Genomic DNA, 27,844 nt, shown 5'->3' with positions numbered 1-27,844 from the left:
AGCAATTGATTTACACTCAAATAAGTTACTGCAGATCAGGTTTATCAAGAACAATGAATTGCAGTGTATGGGATGGTGCATACACATCCACTGTGTTGACTGATATGGAAGTAAAACAACAAAACCCATGAATATATAAGAGAACAGCTGTAGAATAGATGTCCACTGTAGTGACCACTATGCATGAAAGGGTTAATGATATATTTTGTTGAAAAAGTCTTTCTTCATTGTTCTCTGTTTCTGATATTATGACAATTAATTTTAATCTGAGCTTTTATGAAAATCTAATGATCAGTAAATTAAATATGGGAAAATACTTGATTTTTATTGAAGAAATGCAAAAGACATAGGATAATATTATAATAAATGGTGATAAATCACTTAGGAAAGGTTAAATAGAGAGAAAAATTAATTTGGGAACTGCCGCAAAAGTAGCACTGGGTCTTTATGAGTTACTAGTATTATACCTTATTATAGACAACACTGATATATCTGAATAACCTTGCATCAAAATCCTACAAGTCACAGTAAATGATGAATTAATATGAAAATACCACAGTAAACATTGTCTGTGAAAAGACTGTGGCGTCAGTTGATATCATGCATAGAGTGTGTTCATTAATCAGTCACTCCTGTGCCTTGACCTTTTATTACTGTTTAATTTAACCTTATATTATCTATTGTATTGTAGTGTTTGGCCTACATGTCACACTCATCTCCACAGGATGAAGAGGATAAATAGTTTCACAAAGAAATGTGATTCATCAAACAAACTTCTGTCAGGTGTTTAGTGTGACTGTTCACCAGTGTCATCATTTATAAATATGTTCATTTAACTCATGACTTATGATTCATGACTTTGTTAAGTTTTCCTCAGACATTAATAATTATTATGCAAGACACTCCAACAACTTTCACTATCTGTACTGCTGGACTTCTATTAATCAAAAGTCACTAAAATATGGAGGATTATCTCTTTGGAACAATTACAGCCTCCCACGTCAATCAACATCATCATCCTTATTTTAAACACATCTGAACAGGATTGTAATTAGTGGAAATTTATATATATTTTCTTTTTATTGTATGTATTATATATAAGATCCTATCAATGAAAGGTCCACTGTTTTTTGTTTGTTTGTTTCTTTCTTTTTTAATGTTATAATGATGCCTGTATTTAGATTCACTTCTGTAATTTTTATATTGCTTTATTTTATTAAGGAGAGGTATACTGTTGCTAATAAAGTTAGAATAAAATATTTTTTTTATCTTTTCACATGAAATGATTGCATCAGTGTGATTTATTCTTGATAGATTAAGTGTGACTTGAACTCAGTATGTAACAATTTGGTGCCAGGCACAACAAACCCAACCCCTCGGATTTATTGAAGCTTATTTCAGCATCAGTCCAGCGGATGTCATCATGTCTATGCATGTGGTGATGTCAGCATATCAGCTGACTCTATATATGTCCCAAGTTTGAAGTGAATTGAAACAAAATTGATGTTTTTATAGACGTTTGAAATTCCACCCATTATAAGTAAATGGGAGAAAAAAAAGATTTAAAAAATCCATAAAAAATTTGAACTTTGAATTACTTTCCCAAAATTTAACCATATCTATTCTGAGTCACTGGCAATCTGTAAACCCAATTTGGTATGAATTCAACCGATAGTTTTGCTGCTAGAGTGTTAATAAACAAACAAAGAAACAAAGAAACAAACCAAACCAAAAACAATACGCTTTGCCTCCCCTTCAGGGGGTGGGGTAATTAATGTACTTGGTCAAAGGTGATTACTGATGTGTGTAAATAGAAATGTGTCTGAAAATAAAAATATTCCAACTTTATAGGCAATGGTGTATTTGCAAAAGCCTTTTTTTTTTTGATCATCCTATTGTATGGAATGGGCAACTAAACTAAACTAATATTTCACCTTGTTACAGGTCAAAACACAGTAATGTCCCGTCAGAGAGCAAATTATAATTGATTGCCATTCCAACATTTATTTCAATATAAAGTAGCTCCTTGTTTTGGATAATTCTTTATGATCCAACTAAAGCAAAAATTAATTTAAAAATAAAAATGCAGGTCATTTAGCAACACTAACCTGTCAAATTGTCTCTAAACTGTCTCTAAAAATCTGTAGAACCTGACTAAAATAAAACCTCTTGGTGGTTCTAGACTTTTGCACATGACTGTATGTACATATAACTATTTGCTGTCCTTCTCTGGTTCGGTGCTCGGCTTCTATGTGTGTTAGTGTGTTCACCTCGGGGTGTAAGGCTCGGCGGGGGGAGGGGGGATGTAGAGGTCCTGCAGAGCGCAGCTTCCCCTCCTGGATGGAGTACTTAAAGTGCTAGTGGGCGTGGCAACGCTGCTGCTGGGACTCTGAGGAAAGATGGGCTGTGTGAGAGTGTGTGTGCATTTGTTAAAGATAGACAGAGTAAGAGAGAGAGAGAGAGACAGGGAGACAGAAAGAAAGAGAGGGAGGGAGAGAAACTGTTACAGATTGACACATTGAAAATTCGTAGTTCACAGCAGTTCAGTCAGTTAGTCAGTCAGTCAGGGACCGTTCGATGGGTTGGGCTGTGCCACCACTGAGCATCTCAGCCGTGAAATGAGCGCTGTACTGTACGTTATGATGCTCCACTTCCAACTGGTGCACACAGGCACACAGGTTGGTGAGCAGTTTAGTCATCCTTTCCATTCAGGTCAAGGAAAATCTGGTCATAGCCTACATAGTTTGTTAATTTTGACGTAATACACAGAGACAGAGAACTCTTTCCCTCATTTCTCATCATATCTTTATTATCATGTTTTTACCTTTTGAATAATTCCCTAACTAATATATTAAAAAGGGCTGCAGTACAATAGTGAATGTCTTTTGCAGAGATGAAACATGGGTTCATCTAAAAATACTGGAGCTCTAATAAATGAGTAAGAGGTGAAATTGTTTCATCAATAGAATACTAATTTGTTCAAACTATGCAAATATGTTGCGTAACTAGCGTCTGACTAATATCAGAGATGTATTATTGGGATATGTGCTCCATCATAAGTCTATTATGTGTGTCAGAGTTACTGCGGGGCTGCCTGTACAATGTTCTTTTTAATAACTTAGCAGTCTACCTTGATAGTCTTAATTTTAGTCCATCTCAGAGCAGAAAAGAACATATTACACTCTCCACGTCCCCTTTTTATTTTCTGTCCTTAAAAATGTCAGCAGGAGAGCAAATTCAATTTAGGTAGAGAAGAAGAATGTGAGGATGTGATGGGGGAGGAGGCTGAGCAGTGCTACGCTTCAGGGCCTCGGGGGGAAAAAACATTTTCTCTGGCCTGGGACTCAAAGAAAAGCTGGGCTACTTTAATACGTGTCCCTCTTATTTCCACCCATTCTGGCTCAGGAACAGTATCCTGATAATGTGATTGGTTTGGCCAAAGTAGGACAACAGATGCCATTTATGGCTGAAATGTCAACTTAAACAACAATAAATATGTTGTGTGTCCTTAATGACGCTGAAAACCTAGACCATTTAGACACAGGTTTATGTACAAAGTGAAAGAGCACATGAAAAAGGCTGATAGTTTATAGTCCAAAGGTAAGAAATGGCTGGTTTTTGTCACTTAAATTATGCTCATGTGCTTTGCTTGTCTTAGTTTATTTTCTGCATTTGGGATGAAAGGGGTTAGTTTATATAGGGGTTTATTTTTTGCTAAAATGTATTGCTAAATAAAAAACATATCAATAAAAATTTAATATTATCTGACAATCAATTGTTTTTGGCTTTTTTTGTTTTACTAAGTTAATTGTGAATAATAACCTGCATTTTTTGTGCATTTTTTAATATCATGTTTCTATGCAGGCTAACACAGGCAAAAGAATCTACACTTCATTTTCTGAACATGTGACAATAAACTCTATGATTTAGACTTTTTTAGGTTTTTTACTTTTCTTCTACTTGTCTTGTCTACCAATAAGGAATTTCAGGCTTTAGGAAATGTTAATGTTTCGGACAATTTGTAGCACAAAATCACTAATTATTTAATCCATAGAAATCACCTGTTAATGGTAAGAGTCTGCTTTTGTCTTCGAGTCAGTGCAGTCTTGAGTAGGGACAGAACCACATTTAGAAACATATATAAACAAACACAGTGAAAACAACAACTTTCATGCACAAACATATCTGTGGAGGATGAGACAGGATCGTACTTGCAGAGCCAAAGGTTTCCATCTCATGTTCTTGAGCAGAGCTGGAGTGGAGGTGAGCGTGCTCTGTGGGCGTTTCTTCAGCGTCAGGGTGACACCCGCAGGATCCCCACGCAACAAATTCACCAAGTTCTTCAACTGCCAGCCCACCTTCAGAACAACAACAGCATGATACAGTCTGGGCTTTCCCAATGATTCACACTCTGATCAGCAAATACTACATGGATTTAACACTGATCGAATCAGAATAATAACTACAGTGTAATGAATATTGTTGTTTTTTGTGGGGTTGTTTTGTTTTTCACTTCAGTTTTGGGTTTGATTTTAGTTTCAGGCAGTTTTACCAGTGCATAAGACATGCTGAATAATAGAATAGAATAGAATAGAATAGAATAGAATAGAATAGAATAGAATAGAATAGAATAGAAGTGAGTGAACAGAAGAGAGGAAATATACAGATATAGCTCAGAAGGCACAACAGTTGTACCATTATGGCTTTGGTATAAGCAAACATATACAATAAGTAATAAATAAATCTATATGACATGTAGAGTTATATCTGCATTATGGGTCTTCAGGAAACTCTATATCAGATGAACCTTGCAGTGTATACTTAATTTATCAAGCCTCATTCAATAGACAGAAATGCACAAGCAGTACTTTGAAATTAAATGGGCTACATCTGATAAAAATCTATAAATCTATAAAAACAGACAAGACATGCAAGAAAAACATAAAGCTAATAAATACCTATAAATTATAAATAACCAAAGTTGAGTTATTACCAATAAATAATAACTGAGTTATTGAATAAATAATGTTTGAGATATGAATAGTAACCGAGTTATTGCCACATATTGAGCATAGCACAGAATATATGCTGCATATAGACCGTGGAAAGTACAATCTGTCAAAATTGTTGATTTATAGAAGCTAGAAAAGGTCAGAGAAACTACAGTTTACTAAAAGTAAAAGAGTCATTGTATTCTTGAACACAGGGAATCACTGACATCTGTCAGTAACATCTGTCAACTGTTGTTTTTATTTTATTTAACAAAGTGACTTCCTCATACCTGGTTTTAGGTTGTTTTTTTTTTACTTATAATAACCCTGCATCTGATGAAAACATTTGTTCCCTCAAATATTTGTGTGTCTGCCCCCTGATCTCTCTGCCATTTCTAAAGCTCAGCTCACCCAGCATGCATTTAATTTAAGGTGCTGCCGTAGTCGTTATTTTAATAATGCGCCTAGATCCTGACGGTTGGAAGCATAGCCTCCAGCCGCACTGTTTCATGTTGATGAGGATCTATGTCTAAGTCAAATGGAAAGTTGGATGCCAACGGCAGCTTGTACACCTCCAGTGGTATCAAGGAGCAGGCGCTGTAATGATGTGGTAAGCTCTGATTTTGTGTGCTATGAACAGCTGCATGCCTTGTAAATAGTCTTTAACCCAGTTTTGATGACATTTGGCGCAAAAAAACATCCCGCCCTGAGAAACACTGTCTGCTGCTGAACCAAATATGCCAAGTCCAGTTTGGGGAGAAAATATCCTCTCTCTTGCTCGGCTGAGTTGCACTGAATTTCAGAACAACTAGCGTATTCCAAGCCACGCTGACCGAGAAACCAGGCATTTTTCAGGCACTGACCTACCAATCACTTTGTTCCTCACCAAGTCATTTTTTACCTCAACAGCCATAACTCACAAACTGTTCACACAGGAAGTGCATTAAAAAGATGATCAACTCTGAATTCTACTTTAATCCCGAGATTTTAAAGGTTAACTCATTGTGTCTAGTCCAAAATAAGTGTTTATTTTAAGAAGTAAAATCCCTGACTTCTTTTCATGCTTCATGCTGGTTGTTTGACTGGTAAATGTTCACATGTTCCGGTCATACATTATGTCTGTATGTTTCTGATATACTGCCATTATATGTGTGTATATGTAGTGTTATTACATTTTCAAAGCTAAAATGGTTCCTTTTTTTTTTATTTCTCTGATTTCTTTCCTTTTGTTGATGCAACTTATTTTCATAGTTTTTTCTAAATTTTCCTTTCTAGTGAAAAAAGATGCTAAAATCCAGTGGGTGGTCTGTGTGTTACTGATGATTACTGAACCAAATGGTCTTAGTTTTATATGGTCTCAACACTTGTCTGTTTTCTTGTGTGGTCATTTTAACATTTAAAGTGTTATTCCCGGTTTCTTTGTTTGTTTGTTTTTTTAGATAATGGAGGAGGCAATCCAAAGTGTTCTCTATGAGCCAAATCAAAAACATTTTAAGAAGGCGGATTTTCATTTAAAAGATTAATCCAGTTTTAGAAAATATATCTAATTTTGTCTTAAAGGAGTTATATTTAAAATATTCAGATATGACCTGATCAAGATGAAGTATCATTAAAGTGTTAAATAAGAATAAAGAGTGCTGAATTCAAACCAGAGAAACAAAAGTATTGGATTATAGAGGTATGTGCTGAACATTTTTTATTTTTTTATTTCTGTGACCACTAGAAGGAGTAGTGAGTCACTCTGCCAGTCTCCCATGGTAACACCACAGCATCTTTGACAAAAGTGTGAGAAAGAGATGAGATGGAATGAGAACCACTAAAAAAACAACTGTTAGATTCAAAAAAGTGACTCCATGATAAAAGCTAGAAGCGCTGTTGTTTTCACCACTGGACACAGCTGTAAATGACAAGAATGGAGTTTTTTGCTGAAATTGCAGTGTTTCTTCTACACATGTGAGTTTAATTATGAGGTTTATGAGGATATAAAGTTATTATGTGAGGCTTTTATCTTCGCTAAGTAACTAAACTAGGATAGTTCTGACCTTGTTTGGACGATTCCAAACTGTTTTTTAACAGCCATTGAAAACATAAACTGTGCAGAAAAGAGAAATTATTTGTGGTTTTACTGTGACTGTTTTCTGTCAAAAAGCAAAGCCAAGCTAACAGGAAGATAATGTAAACTATCAGCTCATGTAGCACATGATGATTATAAAACACAGTTTTATTTAACCATAACACCATAATACAGATGTGCGTACACAATGAGTTGTTGATTCATTGGTGGTTTTAGTCCTAAGTGTGTTCTGGTACACAACTCCCCCCTGTTGTTGAGAGGCTGGGACACTAATACCACTTATAACCCCTTTAATATGGCACTAATGAGCTAAACAATGGTTTACATAATACCTCAGCAGAATGATATGAGTGTGAGACCGCTTACACAACCTCTCAGTAGTACTAAGTCTATTTTAAATAACTCACTTAAAGTTTGGGATTTCTTTGTCATTCAGTGGCTACACTTAGTTTTAAGACTCTACTTTTTTAAAAATCAAGACAAGCAAACTTTACTCACTATCCATAGATTTTTCTTTGCTTAAAGCATAACGATTTAGTTATATTTAAGAATATTAGGCTTGTCTGTTATTGGACAGTTAACCCAACTGGCAGTCTCATTATAAAAATGAACAAGCCACCACCGTTTATTTGTCCCAACTATCGACCACGCTGAATTAAATGTGTTCTGTCACTCAACATGACTGGCACTGCACTTCCGATCAGCTGGTGTGTGAGCTGACTTTACATTTTGCCATCACCTACTTAAGCTGTCAAACTCATTCCATCACTCAGACGGAACAGAACAGAAGGACACGTCTCCTCCACCTACACCACTTCAGCATCTTCCACCAAACTCTGTAACTGTATCCCATACTACACACAAATTATATCCAAAACACACGATAGAAGAGAAACACATGGACAAATCATCACAGTTAGACTAAGAGAAGCTACTGACAATTAAACCTAGGCAGAGGTGTGATTAATAACATAAAGGAAAGTGTAATTAGGAGGTCCATTTCCCTGACAGAAGAGCCATTAGAATGTAGGCATCATTAATGTTATTATTTACACCTCTGCTTTTCCTGCTATGACAAGTACAAACACCGACTGTGAAAAAAAGGCCTGTTGAGATACAGCGTGTTCTTCTCTTTTTGATTGACAATGCAGAGCATCATCTCTCTCCTCTCTGCTCTCACTTTTTGCTGCCTTCAAATTATCCTTCATACTGAGATGAAAGAGTCTTGACACCACAATAACGTCTCTATTTGCACTTATTCTCCATAAAACTGGCTGCATTCAGTGGGTGCGTTGACTGACTGAAATGAACCTGACTCGGTCCGCATAATTATCACACGTCTTGCTGTTGCACATACAAGTAGCAATTATTTTAGACAAAGGCTGCTATATTTAAAGTGTGCACCATTGAACGTTTTTGCTTTCATTTCCACCAATTTTATACTAATCTATGTAAAACACTTTGAACTGTTTTTGCATTAGATGCTGCTGTACAAATGCATTTGAATATAATCACTGGACTCTTTACTTATAGCACAAAGCAGACTGTATTACTTCACTCTCTTTAGAATCTGCTAATGCTGTAACCGACTTTGCAAGGAATTTGCTCTGAGGTGATCAAATTTATTATTATAATAATAATGAGGTTTATCCCACTCTTGCAGATGCAACACACTTAATTGGTACTTGAACGACATGTCAATCGAGCACAGTGTCTGAACACACCAACACAGTCCAGAGAAGAGGTCTAATTAAGCAAAATATAAGAAAACACTTGTGTGGGTGCACCGAGGGGGTGTGGAAGAACCAGTGCTGCACCAGCTAAGAGAAAATCACATTGAATATTGTTTTCTTTTAATCATAGATTTCTTGGAGCCATAAGCAGATACGACATATCACCTGAAGTGCTCTTTTATGCTAACGATGAACAGTAAATCTAAAACTTGCTTCAAAAGCTCTCTAGACAGAATCTTGAATGATAATAAGACCTGGTGCACATGTGAATACAGCTACTACATTAACACAGTACACTAAATAGATGCATTTCAATTAGTCTGTTCTCAAAAAAACAAAAAAATCTAAATAACTAGTTATGCTTCATAGACATGGGAGTTCAAGTGAAAAAAACACCAAATAAATAAATGAATGTAATTAAATGTCTCTGAAGTGTGCTTGTATTTGTAGACCAGTGAAGAGAATACAACATTGATTAAATTAATACAAGAAACCAACACAAATGCCATAACAGAACGGAAATGTTAATTCACAAATGTTTGACAAAGAAGTTGATAAACCTTGAAATATCTTGAAAAAAGTTGAAAACAATGATATATGAGCAAAAAGTGTCAGATGTCTATTAGCATTTCAGAATAAAAGCAAAAAGACAGCCTTAGGATTTTTGATAAAATAGATAAAACTCTGAATCCGAGACCTGTGTTTAAATGTCGATCAGCTGCTCAGTCAACAGTAACAGGTAAGATGTCATTGAACGCAACACTGCACTTCATCTAACTGTCACTTAGAAGGACAGGACGTTGATAACCATCCATTATTGTTTCAGTCTTAGCCCTGGCCTTTTCTATCAAATGGACAGTTCAAACATAGAATGATTACCTTCATGCACTGACTACATACCTCTGTAAACCTCCATTAGTGGTTGGAAGCACTCATAAATGTGGCTTTTCTTCTACAGATTTTCTGAAAATGCACTTGTAATTTGGGATACATTTGGATGGAAACCTGACCTAATGTGATTCATGTACTTTTTTATGTGCAAAACAAGCATATATGAATTAATTAAGCATTCCCTTTAGAAATCTATGTAAAAACACAACACAACTTCAAAAAACACAGGACAGGTAAATTAAACCGAAGGGAATCGAATGTGGTCTTACCACTGTCTGATGATTGACCTGAATGACTTCATCCCCAGCATGGATTTTCTTACAACGGTCAGCCAGGGACTGATGAATAGACAGAAATGACGACTCATTAGCCGCTGCTCTATTTCACTGTCATGGCAAAGATCACTTAGATACAATCACAAGTGACACATCTCACTCTACATATTGTATTGCAAAAAAATGAGAGGAACAAGAGGCTGGTGCTTACTCCTTCTGTCGTCCCTGTGATTACATGCAACCCGTCATATGTTGACTTGATGTACATGCCCTGTGGGAAGACAGTGAAAATATAAACTAACATTTACATTTTGAAGCACGCTCAAGTACAAGGTTCATTAAACACAATGCGTCTAGGCCATTTGACGCCATTTGCAGAAAAGACTGTGGTCTGAGAATGTTAGCAAATCTCCTGTTTAATCTGCTTGTAGTGCCAAAAGGTTTAAAAAAAAAAAAAATCTGGATTTATTCTTCAGCAACAATGAAAGGCTCAAGTGTTCTTCAAATTTGGCTAAAATTTGCCTTGTTATGCAAATGTTTAAATGACTACAAAAAGGTTCTTTATTGTGTGTATTCTTCAAATTAACTGAGAATCAAAATTGTCGTACAAAGATGCTCCTCCAAGCAGATTCAGTGAAACACGGCCGACTGTTTATCTGCCAATACTGTTTGTCTGTAGTTGAAAAGCTAAAACTCAAAGCTTTCACTAAAAGGGATCTAAAGTGCAAACACACACATGCAAACACACGCTCACACGCAGACACTCAGGAGTAGTCCACGCATGTAAACTTACACACAGAAGCAGCATGCCAGTCTTGAAGACAGACAGTGTAAGAGGTTTATTTTTAGGCCACTATTCTGTTCAGGTTTCACTGAACGGATGAGAGGACTTCCATGCCCCCCCACTGGCTTTTGCATGGGGGTGGGGCTCTTCACTGTGGCCCCAAGCAGGGAGCCTTTGCCTGAGTGTAGGTCAGTGAGATAGAGACCAGCAAAGAGTGTATGGATATTCACTGGCAATTGTCTCCTGTGCAATTCAACACACACGTCTATTGAATGTAGAGCAAGTGCGTGCGTAGATAGTTAATTCATTGTTATTTGCAAATTATAATTAATTACAGTTCTCTAAATTCAACACAGGCAACGTGTTCTTTCCATGTTCCTTTTATCAGCTGAGTCATATACCCACAAGCTGAGAGAAACCCAGATTTGGGACATCTACAGCCACCATATTAGTGTTTATGATTTGCTACTATATTCTTAATACTTTAAAATGCAAAATTATCATTAATGAAATCAACAGTAACAAAGGGATACATTCATAACACTTTTAGCATAATATATTAATGTTGTTAACACCATTTCAGAGTATAGTATAATGTACTGCTGTGAAGGCTGAAATGTCAAACTGCAGTTGCAGAAAAAATTATTAGACCATCAAAAGTCATCAAAAACAACGGTTATGCAATCCAGCACTGTGTGTATCATGTGACTAAAACAGACAGAAAAGAAAACATGGAATGCCTAAAAGCACTGTTATTGCCATAGCTATTGATGTAACAACTTCAGTGATTTTGGTTATTATCAAGAAAACATGGAAAATGACTAGATATCAGATCTCAAATTAAACTCTTACTGCTATTTTTGTTGTTATCATTATATTTGTTCAAACAAATGTACCTTTAGTTGTACCAGGCATTAAAATGAACAAGAAATTGAAGAAAACAAGGGGTGGTCTTATAATTTTTCCCGTGACTGTATCTACATGGCTCACGATATATAAACAGCAGTAGAGTTAAGTATAGAGGTCTAATTTTTAGTCTATTTTCACCATCAACAGAAGTCCAGTGTAACTTAAAGCTGAGAGGTAAAAACAAGCTTAAGTTAGTTTTAGGTTTAAGTGGCTGAATTACCTTAATAACATGCTTTTGATAATTTGCACATGCCATATTTCAATTAAATAAGTGTCAATATGTTGCCAGAATCATGCTGTTGCAACTTCTGCAATTAGTCTGTTTCATTCATCATCCAGCATCATATTAGTAGTTTTGTTCTTATTCTGTTTTTGGAAGGTGTTTCTTGTGTTCATTTCATCACACCTGGAAAACAATTTGACATCCTGATATTTAAGTAAATGACACCCTATTTAACTGAAGATAATGAAAAGTGTGTTCGCTAATGCACAGGTGCCATATTGTGTTATGTGGTACAGTACTTTTTGTTGTGTTTATAATGAGAGGAGGAGAGTGATGCTGCTGAGTAAATCTACCATCTTCTTGGGAGTCTGACCCACAGCAGCAGCTCAGTATGTGATTGGATGGATCAGCATGAAGAGTCTATAACATTTCAGTTTCAGTTGTGCTTGTTATGAATAAACAGAAAACAGAAAGACGTGCAACTGACATTATAATAGATTGTCTGAAAAAAGGAAATAATGAAGAATAGTTTGCATTTGTTTTTCTATTTAATGCAAATGAGCCTATAAAGATTTGCAGAGCCTCCTACAATGCATTAATGCCAATTAGCTGATTAAAGTCAATAGCATGTAATTAACTTCACATATGCATGGAGTTTGTATGTGAAGTTAATCCATCTGCAAAGCATCTGCAGCAACACAGATAAAGAGACATACTATGGAAACTCTCAAACACTGATGGGGTCCTTTACATTTGAGGGATAGTCTTACCAATCCTTCAGTGGATTTGATGTTGGCGAGCTGCACAACCTCCAAATGAGCGGCCTGGGACACCATGGGATCCGAGGACAGGGAGATAATGTGGTCGCAGACTTCAGACAGAGTTTTACACTGGGGAGGACACAGTTGTGATGAATACAAAGTTGAAGGTTGCACATTAAGCTCCGTTTACATTAAAGTGGGATAAAGTCAGTAACTCACCACATGTAGGATTTTGTTTTCTGTTTCATATACAGAGCAATCCTGGGGAACATTCAGAGAGCACTGTTACCTCAAGAGAATGTGTCAAAATGAAGTTATTATTGGCAATTCTGCTGTAGGTGGATATAAGCAAAAACCGAGCAACTTGGCACCTATAACCCCCAACACTCCCACACAGACATGCACAAACACAAAACAAATGAATCACCGATGTGGAGGCATGTCTCTTCCTCTCTCTCTCTCTCTCTCTCTCTGCCTGTCTTAGTCTCTCGGCCTTTTCTCGGCCTCTTTCCCTCCCACCATTAATTTTTCCTCTTAGCACTACATAAACATCCTAAAATCTACTTAATTTCTTGTTGTTTACAGATAATTTGGGGTTGTACTGAGCTGATTATCATGACTTGATTACAGTACATGTCTGTATTTAACAGGCTTCAACATGCTTTATGTATTATTAAGACATTTTAATAAATATTACAGCTCCCTTGCATTTAGACAGGAATGTATTTCTGTATGATTTATCTGACACGGAAAGGAGAGAAAGCATGTTGTGTTTAAGAGCCAATTCTAGTATATAGATTGCACTTGTGCTTACATTTTAAGTGCACTGAATCTAATTATTTCTAAAAATTCGTGCATCTACACAGTAATGTATTTTCCTCAAATGTAATCAACCAAACTGTAGAATTCATGGCTTATAAATCACATTTCAGCAGTTAATGTATTGAATGAACCTCACTGCCTTAATTATTTCTGTTTGAAGAATGTGTAAATGAAAGAAAAATCAATAAGGCAAAGGGTTTAAGATGAATTTCCAACACTTCCCTACCTGTTGTACAATTGTCGTGAGCTCAAGACACAATTGGATCACATTATTTCTGGTAACGGAGTAATCTGCCACAGCAGCAAAAGGAGATCTGAAAAAGAAAGAGCACCTGGAATGAACCATTAGACCATTCTTATTTTGAGATTAAATCATTGGTAAATGTATGGATACATTTGTACACATGTCACTCAAAAACATCTAATTTTTGATATACATGCAGTGCACAAAAATAGCATTTTATTTCTCTTTGCACTCCATATTGCATATGTTATGCAATATGGTAAAATAATAATAATAATGCTGTTCATGACGCTTGTAGAGGAGGATAACCAGTAATTAGATTTTCTTATTTAAATTCATTGATGTAAGCGTTGAACGTCCGGATTCAGATGCACCCCCTCACACTGCCACAATCCCACAGAGGGACTAAGGGATAAAGCCAAATATAAATAGATTTACTTGGTGCCTTTTTGGCCATCCTGTCAAAATCTACTTACATAATAGGCCTTTACTCATCTGTTCTTGTCACCCAATTGGTCACAGAAATAACATGAAAAAACAAATATGACGTGTATGTGGTATAGGCAGATCCGGAATCCCCAAAATTCAGTGCTTCAGTTCACATAAACATTATCACATCATCTTTTTCGAGGCATGTTTGCTTATTTCTTACCACTAAGTAGTGATAAAGTAGCTTCCAGAATAAAACAGAGTGATACCCTCATGTGCTAACAGTGTTGTCCCTTTACTTTTTACTTTTGAATGAATTGGGATGTTCATTTTCTTTTCTTCACACTGTTTTTGACCCTTGGGTCTTTAATTGACTTGAAATTTAAACAATTATTGAACATTTTGGAACTGTATTGGCTTACTCGAGTTAGAAATAAGAGTAAAAAGTGAAGTTGCTCCCATCTGTACATTGCGTTTTATGCACAAATGTATTTTCATAACTCATATTCTGTAATTAGTAAGTGTCTGAATATGATATTAAAGTGATTGGGGGTTCATATGCATGATTTCAACTATGTCATGTGCACCTTTTTCCAAATCTCACCTATCCAACCATGCCAGCAGGCTTTTGGCAGCAGCAATGAGGTCCACCACTGAGGTAAGAAAATCATTAGGCAGTTTACGTGTAGCTCTCCCGTCATAATGGCCACTACGCCGCCTCCCTGTGATGAAGTTTTGCAGGTTCTTTGCAGATGCATTGAGCTTATGGGAAAGAGTCTTCAAATTCTCCGTCTCCAGCCCATAATTCTAGGGGAGAAAGAAAAGCAAATTCGGTTTGTTTAAAGAGAATGTCATTGTTTGTTTTAACTGTGTGTTTAACTTCCAAGAATTCCTCCAGTCAGAAGCCTGAAACGCGAATAAAGAGGCCGCTGCCCGAGCAGACGCCTCGTCCAAAATACAGAAGATGCTCAGAAGACAAACATGTGAGGAAATAAACAAGTGACCCATCCACCCGGCCCCGCTCCTCTCCAGCTGTCACTTTGCATGTCTAGGGAAAGCAGAACATTCATTACACTGAACAACGAAACTGCACATGCAGGCCTGTGGGCGTCTGTCACGTCAGAGTTTCTTGGGAGGGGAGAGAGCGGCAGGAGGGCCACTAATCATATTTAATACAGCAGTGCCTGAGAGACTTAAAACTAAATCCCAGTTATGTAAGGAGCTTTGGGGCTGAAGCAAGGCCCCCCGTGCAGCGATGCAGGATGAAGAGACTTTAGATTCAGATAGCATCTGTGACCTCAGTCCGTTAAATCTCCATCCAGTCTCTCTCTGTCTGCTGAGCTAAAACAGCCGTCTTCCTCTTTTCACCCTTTTTCTCTCCATCCACAGTTCTTATATATCCTTTATTATGTTCTCTTTTCATGTCTCCACAGTTAGAATCTGTCATGTCTCAATCATGACTGAAGATATTGAAGACAGCAAAGTTAATGATTTATGTTGTGGATCAGCAAAGATCCTTTATGTTTATTTACTGACAGTCTCCTAGACCGTCCCTTCAGATTGCAGATAAAAATAAAAATATAAAAGGAATGAAATCAAACACACCGGATGACACCACTCCAGCTTACTAACAATAGTTTTCAAATAAGCAACCAATTTTTAGAAAAATACTTCACATTCCTATGGACAGACGGTTGTCCTCTGTCACATTTTGTCTAAAATAATACCATAAATAATACAATCATTTTTAAAGCATTGTGTAATGTAGAAGATCTGTGTGATGTTTTTCAAGTTGTTGACTATCTAAGTTCAGTTTCCATGTTTTGTAATTGTTGTATCCCAGATAATGATGCAGAACATTGTTACCGGTAATGAAATTCTCAGACTCAGTGCCAACTCCATTTTACATTTTAATTAAAGTTACTAAATTAGTCAAAGGTAATAAAATCAAGATAATTATTTTTAAATTACATGACTATTTACAGAGAAAAATAATATAGAAATAAAATAGAAATGAGAACAATTCCACTTCTACTGATAGAAATTGAAGTGAATATTGACTGTAGCAGTTGTCAGTAGTTTGACTTGAATTGTTTCGGTCTTTCTTGTCAATTTGGGCTGCATAATTCAAGCATATGGAAGATTAAAAACTCAGAGAGAACCATAGCTGTTCCTGTTGGTCTGTAGATGAAAAACAGACATTAATCATTTTGCAAATCATTAAAATATTTACAAATATGTGTTTTTGACGGATCAGTGAAATATGTCATATATATTAACTTAATGTCTGCTCATCTGAGAAGGTAATTTGATTCATCACAGAGATTAAACTACTATAAAAAAATATATGATAAATGTTATTTTTAGAGTGCAGATTCCCTGTGAAATGCAGGATATTAAACAAATATGAATCTAAAGATAAACAAGATGTGATATGACATCACAAACCCGACAGTAGCAAAGTTCTGTGTTCACCTTGTGTGTCTGAGTGCTACAGAACATGCAAAATAAATATGCTTTCTCTAGTTCACAGCACATCAGCGCAATCAGCAGAACAGCAGACTGTCATGCTGACACACAGAAAACTTGTAGGTTTGAGACTATGAGCAGAAATCACATCAGGAGGAGGCTGTAATCCATGTCAGCACTAATGACAGCTGTAAGATTTGCCTGTGGAGGATATTTTGGTCAGATTATTAACTGGAAGATTTACTGTGATGTTTGGAAACTGAGGACAGAAAACTTTTTGTCAGTTGGTCAAATGATTAAATATTAAATCCCAATATCCCTATATAAATATTTGCAGAAATATATTAATTTTGAGTCTAGATTCACTTCCTTGTGGTATGATTTTTTGTTAGCATTTTTCAACACCAATTAAAAGTAATAAAAATGAAATCCAATCTTTAGGTTGAAATGAACAGTCTCCATAACAAGTAACAATAGTTGTTTTACTGTTACATCATCACCTTATAATTATTTTTAAGATAGCCACAGTTACTTATTATAAATGTCATCATTGTTTTAGATCCACCTGTATAAAAAAAAAAACAGACTGAAACTAACAGAAACATTTGTATTTCACTACTTTTTCCACATAATTTTCACCACTTAACCCATAAAGACCCAAACATCCACTGGCAACCAAAATCATTTACAATACATGTAAATAATTGGTGTGAAATACAGTTTGTCATCTTTTCAGGGTCATCAGATATGACTCATTTGGACGCTCAGAGGCTCCATAGTTACCATGGAAACACTGTCATCTTCTACAACATTGATTCACCAGTAAAACCCATGAAGTTGGATCAATGACAGTGGATGGAGACACTTTTTTATGTTCAGTTAATGATAGATTTTACTGAAAAAGTCACTTTTTCTTCATTGTTTTTTTCTGTTTCTGATATAATAACCCTCACCTTTAATTTAAGCTTTTATGAACATCTACATGATCAGTAAATTAAATACAGGAAAATACCTAATTTTGACTGAAGAATGCAAAATACTGAGCATAACATTAGAATAAATTGGTGATAAATCACTTAAGAAAAATTCAAAATAGAGAGAAAAATCATTTGGGAACTGCCACAAAAATAGCACTGGGTCTTTATGGGTTAACTTCTAATATTTGTTTTGTCCGCAGTTCATAGTTTATATTAATTATTAGTACCTGCCATTGTCTGTAATTTCTTGGCATATTCCAGTAATATGCTATGTACATTTTACTTTTTATTCATGTCAAATCTGTCCAACAGGATTTGTTTGCAAAGCCAAAAAGACAAACATAAAATAACCTTTTTATTTCAATGTTTAATGCCGACAAATCACTATTCTTTTTGTAAAATGTCTGTATATAATTAAACTATAATTTGGCATAAAATTACAGAAAAATAGACAACTTTATATGTAATTGAAATTTTTTGCTTGACGGTTAATCTTAAGCTAACACTCCGGGGTTGTAAGAGGCTGAGCTGTGTGTAATAAACTTCAAATAAACACAAACTTCATCCGACAGCAGTGACTGTTGCCTGTTGAAGTGACAGTACAGAGGAGTAGGAGGGCAGTGTGGGAGGTTCAGACTCACCAGAGCACAGAGCAGGTCCACAGCCTCCAGAATGAGCTCCTGGTGTCCGATTCTGGACACTCCCAGATCCTCCAGCTCCTGGTGGGTGATACGCAGCAGCTGGTCCCCCCCTACTTTCTCCCTCTCGAAGGTTTTGATGTACTGCTGCAGGCAGTCATCCAGGCCTGAGGAAACCACACGGGAAGACAGGAACTAGGTTCAGAATTCGTTTTCTGGATAATGAAGCTGTTGGAGTTTTCTGGTTTATTACTCATCAAGCGTGTTGCAAAAAAAAAAAAAAAGAAGAAGATGGCATTAGTTGTTTTAACAGGCACTAATATTATTTTCCTACCACCTACCAGACTTGTTCATTTGGTGCAACATTGATTTTGTTTTGATTTTTATTTGACATTTCATGAGTAAAGCCCCTCGAACATCACTAAAATGCAATGTAAACTCTGACATATTTCACTTCTTTCAATGTTATAATGAGTTTAGAGTAAAACACTTGGTTAATCTCCTATATTAAGTCGGTGTAGGCATGGTTTAATCTAAATTGATTGACAGTAGCTCTGCACCATCAGCAAACGTCCCACAACTATCACCAGATGCTGATTAAAATCACACTGTCACTCAAACATAAAACTGTTCTAACCCACGTCCACACTGAAGCAGATGAAGACAACACCCTTTAACTGTGCACTGGTTGTATTTTGCTGTGTCATATGTGCCAAACAGTCAGCACCAGAGAAGAAAATCTGACAGAATATCCACCCTGAGGTTCATTTCAAGCTTTAACCTGAAATAAGGACATTGTGCCTGTGCTAACTTTGTTTTACATCTTTTGCTCCAGAAACAAGTGTGAAGTCGAGTGTTAAAGCAGGCGATAAGGTGCAGGAGACTAAAACAATCTGGCACATTCTGCATCTCATCATCACCCTATGGTGTTAACACACAGACACAATATATGCATGGCACTGAAATAAGGGACAGAAGGTACAGGAACAGCAACGGAAACTGCCTAAAAATTATGAAGTATTTATAAATCTACATATTTGGTGGATTAACCCATAAAGACCTAGTGCTACTTTTGTGGCAGTTCCCAAAGGATTTTTTTTTCTCTCTATTTAACCTTTGTTATGTTGTTATCCTCTATATTTAATTTTTTTCAGTGTAAATCATGTATTTTCCTGTATTTAATTTCTTACATGTAATTTAGATGTTCATGAAAACTAAAAGTAAATTCAAAGGTTACTATATCAAAATAGAGAAAAATGAAGAAAAAGTGACTTTTTTTTTAGCAAATATATCATTAACTGAACATAAAGCAAGTGTCTCCATCCACTGTCATGTATCAAACTCCATGGGTTTTACTGGTGAATTAATGTTGTAGAAGATGACAGTGTTTCCAAGTTCATTACGGAGCCTCTGAATATCCAAATGGGTCATATCTGATGACCATGAAAAGATGACAAACTGTATTTTACACCAATTATTTACATGTATTGATAGGATTGGTGGATCAGCAGGTATTAAACATTTACATCAGTAGATGATTTTGGTTGATGGTGGATGTTTGGGTCTTTATGGGTTAATTTGAGGAACAATACAGTAAAATGCTGCCAGTATATCATGAAATAGTGTTGATGTTTTTGTTTTTTTTATTTTGAATATCAAAAAACCCAAAAACAACAAGAAGAGTAAATGTTATAAAAAGTAAAAAAAAAAAAAAAAAAAAAAAAAACATTCGAAAAGGAGCAAGATGAAGAATATACTCCCGCCCCCTTACCCCATCTTTCTCTAGTGATCACAAAGTCCCATGTCAGTTCGTCAAAGTGCCTTAACAAATCTTACACATGTCAAAATAAATTCTAAGCAATCCTGCACAAAACGCAAAAAATATTATACATATCAAAAATAAACTCTGTCCATTTCATAACTGCATTTCATAACAGTGATTGACGTATCAAAATAAACTCTGTCCATGTTGATCAGCTCATTATACCTTTCACTTCCTACAGCTCACTCCTTCTTCCACACAGATTGTTAGTCACTGACATACTGCTCTAAATCAGCTGATTTGATAATTGATGCATAATGTTGAGGAAAAAAATTATTCCAAGCAGAAAAAACTCTGAATGGTGTCAAAAATGTTCTTATTGAGCTGAAAAAAGTATTCAGCCATTACCCAGCCTTAATGCTAAGGTGATTTAGTTGTGAAGGGAGGGAGGACTACAGTCCATGTGCCCAGTTTTAGCAAAGTCCAAACCAAGTCTGGCCAAAATAAGGAAGTAAAAGAAATTTTCATTAAACATCTATGTGTAGTTTGGGAATAATTATTATATCTCCTGTAATTTCTTCAACACGACCTGATATTCAGATATCCACTGAAATAAAATTAACACAAGCCATAAAAAGTTTTAACAAAAGTGTCAAAGGCTGGTTAAAGCAAAATCAGAGATGTGAGCATTTTTAACAATTCTGATTTAACTGTACTTTTATGTAACTCTGATGTAAATATTTAACGTATATATATATTTTTTTCTTAATATTTGTGATTGTAGCATGTCATTTTATGCTACCTTAAATGTTCTTTACTTTTCTTTCTTTCTTTCTTTCTCTCTCTCTCTCTTGTTTCTCTACTAAAAGCCTGACTAAGGACTGGACATGGAAACTAACAATAGCTATAATCTCTTAATGTGAATAATCAGTTACTACAGCTTGTTTGTAACAGGTAGAAGTTATACTATGTTATTTGCATTGTCCCTATCAAATAAACTTTAGCAATAAGAATTAAAAAAAAAAAAATCTGTTCTTGATGCTCCTGATTTATATGATACTTGTTGGTGAAAAACATTTGTATTTGTCAGATTTTTGCATCAAATTTGCAAACAGGAACACCTACACTTATGACAAATGATCCAATAATTATTCCTAAAGCTGTACATACATTGCAGCAACACCACCAGACAGTGCCCTGCATGTTAACCGTCTATCCTTTCACTGATGGAGACAGAGAGAGTAGCCTTTGTTCAGCTTTTTCTATACACTCAGCCTCTTTCTATCTTCCCTCCTGCACACACATACACACACACACACACACACACACACACACACACACACACTGACAACTCTTTGCTCATCCCTTCCTTTCATCGCTCTCCCACGGAAAGCACTGTGGACCAATCATATACATGTGACTTGGTCCTGAGCCTAAACCTGATCAAGCATTCAGATTGGGTTGAGCTGGCAGCTAAACGATGGAGAGGAAACATAGGGAGTTTCAAGGTTTTGCATAAAACTTAAAGGCTTAACTAATCGGCCTCTTTACCAACTTAATTGAGACTCATTATGTCAATGAAGTATTCCCCATGTTGCCATAGAAACCATGAAGCAGGGTTTTGGCAGGGATTCTCTCTGACCGCAGGACAAATAGAGGAATAAGTGGAGACAAGATGTGATGCTTTCTAACGCTTTCATTAGCAAAAATATAATGACTAACTTGACTTGACTTGACATTTGCACACTTTAATAGGCGATCCGCTTGTAACATTGTCTTACTACATGAATAAGGTTCATTACAGTTACTTAAATAATCATCAGAAACACAGAACAGTTATCGGTTTAGCAAGAATCGGAAGGTTACATTTCATTATTAATGCATTATGTGTTGGCAAATTGACGAAACGGTGACACTGTTTCTAAATTGCAGTTTCTCATATTAACTGTCCCTGTTAACTTAAATATCTGTATCATAACACAAGCCATGCCTGTGTTTGTTATGAGCAGACAAAGCCAAAGCTGACTCATATCAAATCCAAAAAAAACAACATTATAATGCTCCTTTATTTCCCAGGTTTAGTGTTTTCACTGAGATGTCCTATCTTATTTCATACTTGTCCTGAAAAAGCATCATGTAATAGAAAGCTCCTCTGGACCGCCGATTACTCTATGTAATCTCTGCTACATCGATTTTCCTGTCCATTACATGTGTGGATCAGATTATAAAGCACGCTGAGGAGAAATTAAAAGCACAGCGCTGACACATCCTGATCTCCATTCTAGATAATCCCCTGGTAATGTGAGGTGAAAGAGATATTCAAAGACGTTAGCTTTGTTATAATACATTTGTGTTAATCTGTCTTGCCGTGAATCAGTGTCAGCGAGTGTCAGAGAAGAAGAAAGTGAGCATACATATGCACAAGGGAGACATGGAAAGAACAGAGATGAGACTGATAAACTTGATAAAACATGAAAATTATGTTAATGTAGACCAAAGGAGAAGGATTACACTAAGCCTACATTAAGTCATGCCTCAAAATACGGGTTGACAGATATGTTGTTCTATAGCTGAAACTGATTATTTGTAATCAAGGAAACAGTAACTCAAAACAAGACTTGCAATGTGTTCAATGACAGAAAAAGATTACCATTTCGTTTTTTTTTACATAACAAAAACCTGGCATTTTAACAAGGGTGCTTAGACTTTTTATATCCACTGTATATCTATATGAACTCAAGTCTATATATAAATAGTGCATTTATATTTGGATAAATATTGAAGTTGAAAAGCACTCAGAGAGAGCAGACCTCCACCAAGGAAGATCAGTGCCCCCCCCCCATCACCACAAAAATTTTATCATTTGTCATTTGTTCCTTGTGCCAGTATCAACATTTCCTGAAATTTTCATCCAAATCCGTCCATAACTTTTGAGTTATCTTGCACATGGACAGACAGACAGACAAACAAACGCTGGCAAAAACATAACCTCCTTGGCGGAGGTAATAAATATTGCATTGTTATTGCAGAAAAGAAGATTAATTGCACGTAGTTCACATTTTGCAGGGTTACTGGACATTAATGGAAGTGATTGTATGAGGTATTGTATGTATTTGGAGCTTTTAGCTGTTAACCTACAGGACCTTAGCTAATGTCTAAAAAAGCACAATCACTTCTATGATTAGTTGATTTATGCAACAATGTTAAACTGACTATCGAACCAAATAAAGAAATTAAATAACAATAAAGCTGTACTCAGTGATCATATTATACTAGAGGAAATATGAAGCACTAATAAATAAAGAATAAACAAAGAACTCTTTCTTTCCCGCTACCATCGAACCCCTAAACAGCTGGCAGGAGTTTACAACCACAGACTACCACTGTAACTGAACTTTTTAATTATTTATTTTTATTTAAACTTTATTTAACCAGATAAAATCCCATTGAGATCCAGATGTCTTTTACAAGTGCGACCTGGCCAAGAGGTCAAGCAGCACACACCATGATGAAAGACAGGTAATTTAGGAATGTCCCAAAAAAATAACAACAGTTTGACAGAATTTTAAAGTGCAGTGTAGATTAGGTCAAAAATTATTTTTTTAAAGTGCAAGATCTGGAAAAGAACTTACCTGTTTACATTTTTACTTGCACAGACAGACTTGCCTTTACATTTGCACTGTGTATTTTTTACACTTTTTTATCTACCTTGTCCTACATTTTGTTTTTGTTTTTTTGTTTTTTTAAATCTATTTATACTGTATTTAGCATTCTGTGGACAGTAAAACAAGAATTTCATTGTATTGTGAACATGTTTACTCACTCCATATAACAATAAATGCTTTGAATCTTTGAAATCAATGTTCTTTTTGCATTTCAGTCTTGATAGAGAGAGGAGGAAGTTATAACACAGATAATGTATCACAGTCTCAAATGTCCACTGTCAAAGATTTATGGGCATTTAGGGGGATTTAGCCACAGAAATTAAATATATTATTCATACTCATCTTTTCATTACTGTATAATCACATGAAAAAAAGGTTTCTGTGGTAGTTCATAACAAGCTTTTTCCTCTGTCATGTTTTCTTTTTTCTATTGTATACTAAGTGGCATCAGGCATAAAGGTACATCATTATGTTGTATTGAGCTAATATCACTTCAACAAAATAAAAAGCAAAAAAAAAAAAAAAAAGCAGGTATTTACTGCACTTTTTTTTTTTATTTTGCATTGGAAAATGTATGTGGACATGAATTTTGCAAGATGTTTTTTCACTCTCAAGGTCATTGTTTGCCTTTTTTGCAGACAACAAAATGCCTATAAAACAATAAATTGGGGGGAAAAACAGATGATCAGACTGATCAGTTGTTTATTGCATCTTCCAAGATATTCCGCTAAAGCATGAAAACCTGTCTGTTCCAACAGGAGTGAACTGATCAGGAGACTGAATTATTCCTCTGTCTCATCCATTACTTGCTCCAGGATTTCACATTTATAAGAATTCACATTTTCATTTTTATGTCTGCAAAAGTTTGCTTAAAATTCAGTTCACATTTAACAGAAACAAAGTCACTGTCTCTGAGAAAGACCTCTGTGTTTTTTTGTGGCCAGAGCAGTGTGAAATCTGATGTTTCATCACTAGATGTCACTAAATATTACACACTGAACCTTTAAATTTAGAAGCTGACCAATAGTGGATCTTTAATAACAATAGCTTCTAACGGACAATAATGGACAAATCAGCAGATATCAGATATCACTGCCACATTGAAGAAACTAGAAAATCACTCAGAGAGCTCAGACCTCTGCCAAGGCAGATCAGTGGCCCCCCCCCCATCACCACCAGCATTTAATCATTTGTTCCTTGTACCAGTATCAACATTTCCTGAAATTTTCATCCAAATCCGTCCATAACTTTTTGAGTTATCTTGCACACGGACAGACAGACAGACAGACAGACAGACAGACAAACCAACGCCAGCAAAAACATAACCTCCTTGGCAGAGGTAATAATACACAGCTGGATGTTAACTATTCTTCACTTTATTAGAAACCAGATAACTGTAGAGCTGACCGTCTAGCAACAGTTAATACCCAAATGAGTAAATTAATCAGCAAATGAATCTCTGTGTGACTGAATATTAAACAAACTGCAAGAATCTAGGTGATTCTTATTTAAGTGCATTTTTTTTTAGCAATTATTTATTTCTTGTCAAAGTCATAACCCTGCTTTATAAGCGTAATAGTATCCATTAGCCACTATCAAATCTAAATTCTGAAAACAGCAATAAAATGTAAAAACAAAACAAAATAAAATAGAATAAAATAAGATTAAAAAAAAGTGATCTCTATTTTAAAAGCTTATAAAGCTGGATAAAAACAGAGTTGCTAATAATTGTAAATTTGTGAATATCAGACATTTACTATATTGTTGATTGTATACCTATGAACATGTTTTTATTTATTTTTATTTTTTATTTATTTGTTTTTGATTTTATTTATACTAGTATGTACTCTGTGCAGCACTTTGGAAACTTTGTGTTGGTAAAATGTGCTATACAAATAAAAGTGGTATGGTATGGTATTATCTGCCTCAAAACACAGACAAATTCATGCAACATAAAACTTGTCATGCTTGTATCTGTATTTGTACAACGTCTGAGTACTCAGCATGTCAACAAATTGTCAATCAAAGCTGGAATTCTTTTGTGTTTTGTTATGAGAATCTCTTCTTTGGAGCGGCTTTGTCACAGCTGGGAACGGAGCGCCTTGCACACACAAAACACTAAAGGCAGTGGGATGGTGGGGGGGTTTGTGAGTGGGATTGTGGGAAGGTCACAGGGTGCCCCTGTTTGGCCTCCAGTGACATCACAGAGCGGTATGCTAATAATGGAACCTGTGAATGCTAACAACAAAATGCTGCCAGTCCTTAAGAGCTGAGACTGGATGTGAGACAAGAATGAACCCCCTCCCCTCTCCGTTTCCCTCTCCCTCAGTGTCTCTCAGTGCCACTCTGTCCCTCATGTTAAATTACCATTACTGGGCTCTGGGCACAAGAATCGTCTCTGCTCCACTTGTCAGATGTGGGACACTACAGAGTCTTCTCATATCCAATCTCCACTCCTATTCATTTCTCACTTATTTACACATTATCTTAGATCTTACTTTAAATGTTGGAGTCGCTCTGTCTATGCCTTTCCTCATATTTTACTATCAGCTCTATGTGTCAAACCATCCGTGCAGCCTACACTTACATTTCAAATGAGCCAGCACTTTCATGCACACGGAACAAAAACCCTGCTTCAAATTCAGGTACACTTTGTAATACACAGAAACTGGTCTGATCCTTGCAGTGACAATATGTCTGAGCCAGCAGAAACATGCATCCAGGCTTAGAATTATGACTAAGGCTGTGTGTGTGTGTGTGTATGTGTGTGTGTGTTGAGGCAGTAAATATATATGTATGTGTACGTTTCCTCTGGAGCATCGCTGAGGGGCTGTGGTCAGACACGTGAGCATGTGGCACAGCAAAACAACACATTAATACTGAGCATGAGCAGACAATATGTAACATCACATCACAGTTTTTACGTCTTTTATCTCTAAGACAAACTCGTCCCCTTGAGTTACTTTGGGTGTTTAAGAATTCTGAATATTTTAAAGACTGTTATTTAAAAGAACTTTCTGACAAATAACTGCACTGATAAGCCTTTTACTGGTATCTAGAGACACATGAGCAGTTTATTCTGACAAACTGTTATGTTTATTCAACTAGATTCCATTTATTTTTTACCAAAAGTACATCACTGTTATCAATTTATATCTGATGCTGAATGCCCAAGGGTCTAGAAGATGACACTGATGATCAGAAAGCTAAATCTGCAAATCTCTAAGAGATCTTCTGATTTACATTGTTGTCTTTAGTGTCAGAGCTTCTATGCTGATTATCACAAATGAATGAGAATAACTAAGGAATTATGAAACAGGAAATTAATGCAGCGATTTAGATGCTGTTCAATGTAATGATGTTTAATTATAAATGATGAATAACAGAAGTAAGCAATGGAAGCTATGGACAGAAGTATTGTATTAAGACAGGGGTGTTAAATATGGTCCACGAGCCAAAAATGGCCCACCAGAGGGTCTAATCTGGCCTGTGGGATGAATTTGTGAAATGCAAAAAGTACACTGAGATGTTAACAGTCAAGGGTGTTGAGTCATTTTATTAAAATTGCACTTCATTTTCTTAAGAAATATTATATTGTTCATGTTCATTTAAAGCACAGGTGCCAAACATGCAGCCCGGGGGCCAAATCCGGCCCGCCAAAGGGTCCAATCTGGCTCGCGGGATGAATTTGTAGAATGCAAATATTACACTGAAGATGTTAACAATCACAGTCTAATTAGATTTCAAGTGGGTCAGACCAGTAAAATATTATCACAATAATCTATATATAATGACAACCTCAAATTCTCTCTTTGTGTTTTTTGGTGTAAAAAAGTAAAATTCCATGAAAATGTTTGCATTACCAAACTATACTTGTACAAAAAACGTGAATAACCTGAACAAATATGAACAAACAGAAATGTCTTAAGAAGACCAAATGCAATTATGAAGCATAATATTGTTAAAATTGCACTTGTTTTTCTCAAGACAATTCAAGTTGTTCATGTCATTCAGATTTTTAAGGAAACTATGTAGATGTAAACCTGATCATAATATAATTTTACTTTTCTCACTGTTATTATTTTACTGGTTCGGCCCACTTGAGATCAAATTGGGCTGAACTAAACTGTAGCCCCTGAACTAAAATGAGTTTGACACCCCTAATTTAAAGCATAGTTTATAGATGTAAAAATTTTC

At 35.8% G+C, this 27,844-nt stretch overlaps 1 protein-coding gene across 5 annotated transcripts in view; it reads right to left on the bottom strand.

The window, feature by feature from the left end:
* The window catches only part of LOC115433105 (connector enhancer of kinase suppressor of ras 2-like), a 50,044-nt gene that overhangs the window by 20,668 nt on the left and 1,532 nt on the right, over nt 1-27,844 (bottom strand). For 2 of the 5 annotated variants that reach the window (XM_030154325.1, XM_030154324.1), the window contains exons 2-10: nt 18,224-18,387; nt 14,741-14,943; nt 13,690-13,795; nt 12,861-12,902; nt 12,651-12,770; nt 10,176-10,235; nt 9,959-10,027; nt 4,212-4,358; nt 2,271-2,404 (exon numbers count right to left, since the gene is read on the bottom strand). In XM_030154325.1, the coding sequence (XP_030010185.1) occupies nt 2,271-2,404; nt 4,212-4,358; nt 9,959-10,027; nt 10,176-10,235; nt 12,651-12,770; nt 12,861-12,902; nt 13,690-13,795; nt 14,741-14,943; nt 18,224-18,387 (1,045 nt within the window). The remainder of the gene's footprint in view (nt 1-2,270; nt 2,405-4,211; nt 4,359-9,958; nt 10,028-10,175; nt 10,236-12,650; nt 12,771-12,860; nt 12,903-13,689; nt 13,796-14,740; nt 14,944-18,223; nt 18,388-27,844) is intronic. The other 3 variants (XM_030154327.1, XM_030154328.1, XM_030154329.1) reach the window with 3 other exon arrangements.

Source organism: Sphaeramia orbicularis, chromosome 14, assembly GCF_902148855.1.
Source record: "Sphaeramia orbicularis chromosome 14, fSphaOr1.1, whole genome shotgun sequence".
Taxonomy (NCBI): Eukaryota; Metazoa; Chordata; class Actinopteri; order Kurtiformes; family Apogonidae; genus Sphaeramia; species Sphaeramia orbicularis.
The sequence above is the reverse complement of the archived record's forward strand: the minus strand, read 5'-3'. Positions and strand labels throughout refer to the sequence as shown.